Source organism: Triticum dicoccoides, chromosome 2A (genome assembly GCF_002162155.2).
Source record: "Triticum dicoccoides isolate Atlit2015 ecotype Zavitan chromosome 2A, WEW_v2.0, whole genome shotgun sequence".
Taxonomy (NCBI): Eukaryota; Viridiplantae; Streptophyta; class Magnoliopsida; order Poales; family Poaceae; genus Triticum; species Triticum dicoccoides.
The window spans coordinates 757,954,968-757,959,346 of NC_041382.1; the positions used below are offsets into that span (position 1 = coordinate 757,954,968).

Below are 4,379 nucleotides of genomic sequence, written 5' to 3' on the forward strand. Positions count from 1 at the left end.
TCCTGAGCTCAGCGGAGGGGCGAGGGGTGGCCGGTGACGGCTGCTATGGCGAACGGCGGCGATGGTGGTGTTCGGCCGTGAGAGAGAGAGCGAGGGGGAGGAGGGGAAGAACCGCGGGAGAGTGAGAGAGAGCAGGGGGAGGGCGTGGCGTCGTCTGGGGCATCGAGACGAGGAGGGGAGGGGCAGGCAGGCAGGCGAGCAGGTGGCGTGGCGCGGTGGCGCGCGCGCGCGCCGGCCACACTCCCCTCCCTCTGTCGAGGACGAAGACGACAGAGGAGGGAGGCGGGCTGGGCCGCCTGCTGGCTGGGCCGGCCAGCTGGCTGGGCCGGCCAGCTGGCTGGGCCGGACAGGGAGGAGCCCAGGTAAGCTCCTCCTTTTATTTATTTTTCTTTTTCTAATTTCTGACATTTGTTTTGATTTAAATAAAATATTAAATCATTCATTTACCTTATGCCAATTTTTGCAGGAGCTAGATATATTATTCCAGAGCTCCTTTATAAATGGCATAATATTTGGACATATATTAATATATATAACTAATATATTTCCAAAGCAAATATTTATGCATTAATTCCAAATGCCCAAAAATAAATACCTATGAGCTCTTAAAAATATTGGTTTGATTTTTATCTCTGTCCAATATTTTCAGAGAGCAACATGAGCATTTTCTTGGACCTTTTTGGAGAAATTTTTATTTGGATCATTTTCAAAAATGATTCTGAGGGTTTCACAAATCCCCAATTCAAATTAAATGGAATTTTAAACATGATGCACACACTCTGATGCATGACTAGCTAGGGTGTGACACTTCGAGTCAAGACCCATGTCTGCTATGGACTCCCTGTAGGCGTCATTCTTCCTCTTTAGAGCCTTGTCGTGAAGACTAGGTGTGCTAGGGCGTGGTGTGGCGTTGTGCTCCGAGTTCTCTGTGTTCTCTCTCGGCAATGTAGCCGTGCTCACGATATCCCAAGATCTGCTATATATGTAAGAGGGCTACCATTTTACTTTTATCATTCGGCTGTGTACTTTGTCTAATGTTTTAGAGTTAATTACACTACTCATACATAAACTTACAGCACGGGTACAGTTTCATACAAAAACTTGCAAATTGACTCAAATTAGCCCCTAAACTTACTTTGCGGGAACAAACTGATACAAATTAGTCCGAAACCTGCCCGTCGGATGAGAGGCACACACCAGTCACTTTGGTTTCGTTTCTCATCGGCCCTTCCCTTTCTGTTTCTCGTTGCCGACGGTGCTATGGTCGCCGCGAACGAGATTGACGTTGGATGGAGCCGCGTCCTCGCGGCATTGGCAAGTTTCTGCCGGACTACGGTATGAAATCACCTTCCTTCTTCTATGTTGGATTGTCCCCCCTGTATCGGCGTCTCTTATCATTAGGGTTTTCATCCGGTTTGATCAGTGGTATATTCACCCGCATGTGGTTTTTCTGTGGTGCGTATGGTTAATAATCAGGCGTCGGTAGATGAAAGGCGTATTTCCGCCCGCTTGTCATTGTTTACTGAAACCGGTGTTTTTTTTTAGAGATAATGGGCAGCCTCATTCATACATTTCAGAACTGTTCAGTACAAACTATATTCCTGATAACTTCAGGAGATACATTAAACCAGCATGACCCTTCATCATGTTCAGCAGACTTTGCTAGAACATGAGCTGCCTCATTACAACTTCGACTAACATGAGTAAAACAACAGGATAAGAACCTTGGAGCCCTACTCTTAATATCAAAAATTACAGCACCTGTGTGAGACCTGTCATCCATTTTACTCTTAATTTTGTTGATCAAACTGGCACAATCTGTCTCCACAAGGATTTTCTGGAAACCGGAATCTTCAGCAAAAAACAACGCATGGCGCATTGCAATAGCTTCACCCAGCTCAGGATTATCAACATGATGAATAAACCCTCTGCTTGCTGCCAGCACCCGACCTAGATGATTTCGGATCACAACACCAATGCCCATGCGTTTAGTCTGGGCAAAAATCACAGCATCAACATTGACCTTGACCGACTCAGCCGGCGGCGGAGACCACTTCGGGATTGACACCTGGTGCTCACGCCTATTGGAGCCAGCCGACCTGAAATTGTGCAATAAGATGAAATCGACATAAGCTTTGATCTTGCCTGCCACACGTGAAGGATGAGACATTTTTTCACCATTTCTTATGTTGTTCCGGTTCTCCCATATATGCCAAATCGCCACAGCAAGGATCAGTGCATGTAAATCTGAGGCACTAGAAATCCAATCCAGAAGCCATTGTTGTATATGGACAAAGCTTTTCAGTTTTAAAGACAAGTTAAAACACTTTTTAAGCTCAGCCCAGATTTCTTTAACATAGTGGCACAAAAGGAGGCAGTGTTCCAGAGTCTCAAACTTGTTACAATATATGCAATCATACCTTGTTGCAATTGACCGTTTGTGGAGTTGATCACCCGTAGGAAGGCAATTGTGAGCTATTCTCCATAGTACTATCTTCATTTTATCTGGACACTGAATTCTCCACAGATTCTTCCACAACTTCTGCATAACATCTTGATTCGAGGAAGATCCACTGCCAACAGAACTTCGATTGATCCAGAACTGATTTGTTCTTACTAGATTGTAGCCCGACCTCACTGTATAAATTCCATTTTTGGTATATGGCCAGGAAGCAAAGTCGCTGCACCCTTCAGAGCTTAGGGGAATTTTAAGAATTCTTTCTGCAATGTCACGATCAAAGAGTTCTCTAACAGTATCTTCTTTCCAAGTGGAGCCGTTACTAGAGATTAGAGAGCTCACTATTTGGTTATCTTCCACTGGAATTAATGTTTGCATTGTCCCATGTATGGTGTCTGGTATCCAATTATCCCGGATGATAGAAATTTGTTTTCCGTCTCCAACTCTCCATAACAATCCTCTCCGCAGGAGCTCCTTCCCATACATAATGCTTCTCCATGTGTAAGATGCTGCTCTTGGACATTTTGAGTTCCAAAAGTCTCCATCAGGAAAATATCTCCCTTTCATTACACGGTGACATGGAGAGAGGGGCTCCAATAACAGTCGCCAACATTGCTTAGCAAGCATGGCTTGATTAAATAAGTGCATGTCTCGGAAGCCCATTCCCCCAAGATATTTCGGAGAGGACAACCACTCCCAAGATCTCCAATGTAACTTCTTCCTGCCATCCTCCATACCCCACCAAAAATTTGAGATTGGCCTTCTTAGTTTGTCACAAATATTAACGGGGATCTGAAAACAGTTCATCACATAAGTCGGAATTGCCTGTGCAACTGATTTCAGAAATACTTCCTTTCCAGCCCTTGACAAAGGCCTATCGCTAGCTCCGTTTAGCCTCTTCCATAACCTGCCCGTGAGAAAACTGAAACTGCTCGATGGAGACCATCCCACACAGGTTGGCATGCCCAAGTAGGTGTCCTGAAGTGTTTCGTTTTGCACGCCAAAATAAACCGGTGTTGGGTGTGATGTTTAGAGTTGCAGAAAGTAGTGTTCTGCTAAAGTGGAGTTGTTGTTGTGTGCTCATAATCTTGTGATGTGTTTACTTTCATAGTTTTGTGACTAAAATATGTGTCGTTTAAATCTTTTCACTACCACTATTGACATACCTCAGATGAACAGGCTAGAAACCTACGCCCTACATCGAATCCTTCTGTACACACTCTAAGAACAGGGCTATGAAAATGCCCACAATTCTCCTTCTCAATGTCACAAAAGTCAGGGCAATACTCAAATGGTGGAATAAACCCATCAAAATCATACTCAGTAGCCGTTTGCATTTGACTCTGCAAAAAATGTTGAGCTCTGCTCAAAGTCACATATTGTAGGGCACGAGAAATTACGAATAGAAAAAGCAAGTTTAGAGGCTAATTTGAGTCATTTTATAAGTTTTTGTATGAGATTGTACCCGCGCAGCAAGTTTATGTACCAATAGTGCAATTAACTAAATGTTTTATGTATATAAAGCAGAGCGCAAACCTGTTTTGCGAATTTGTAAGGTGCTCCAAAATTGCAGGGATCGCTGCCCCCTATAAAACCCTCTGACCTTTTGGCCCTTTGGGGAATCTTTCCCCCTGGTGAAAATTCAAAACAAATACAGGGATGCTACTCCCTCCCTCCATTATATAGTCCATGGAACGTCGCTCTCGTTCCGTATCGAGTGTGGACCTGCGAATCTAAGGCCAACTCCACACATGATCCTATCGTGTTCGTCCCCGTCCGTTTGAGGTAAAAGGGACAAACGAGATGACCCAGCGCGCGGGCGCAAACAAACTTTTGTCTGCTTTCGATCCATCCCCGGCCCAAGTTTGCGTCGGTTTTGGATTGAAACGGGCATCGCGTGGATGGACGGGACGCGCGCGCT

The 4,379-nt window shown here is 44.9% G+C and overlaps 1 protein-coding gene across 1 annotated transcript; it reads right to left on the minus strand.

Annotated features, from left to right (window-relative positions):
• Positions 1 to 1,559: 1,559 nt before the first annotated feature.
• Positions 1,560 to 3,025, minus strand: LOC119358354. The gene is made up of 2 exons (XM_037624937.1): positions 2,421 to 3,025; positions 1,560 to 2,099 (listed from the first exon to the last, which is right to left on the minus strand). The coding sequence occupies exons 1-2, from the start codon at positions 3,023 to 3,025 to the stop codon at positions 1,574 to 1,576; spliced, it is 1,131 nt and encodes a 376-aa protein (XP_037480834.1). The 3' UTR covers positions 1,560 to 1,573.
• Positions 3,026 to 4,379: the final 1,354 nt, after the last annotated feature.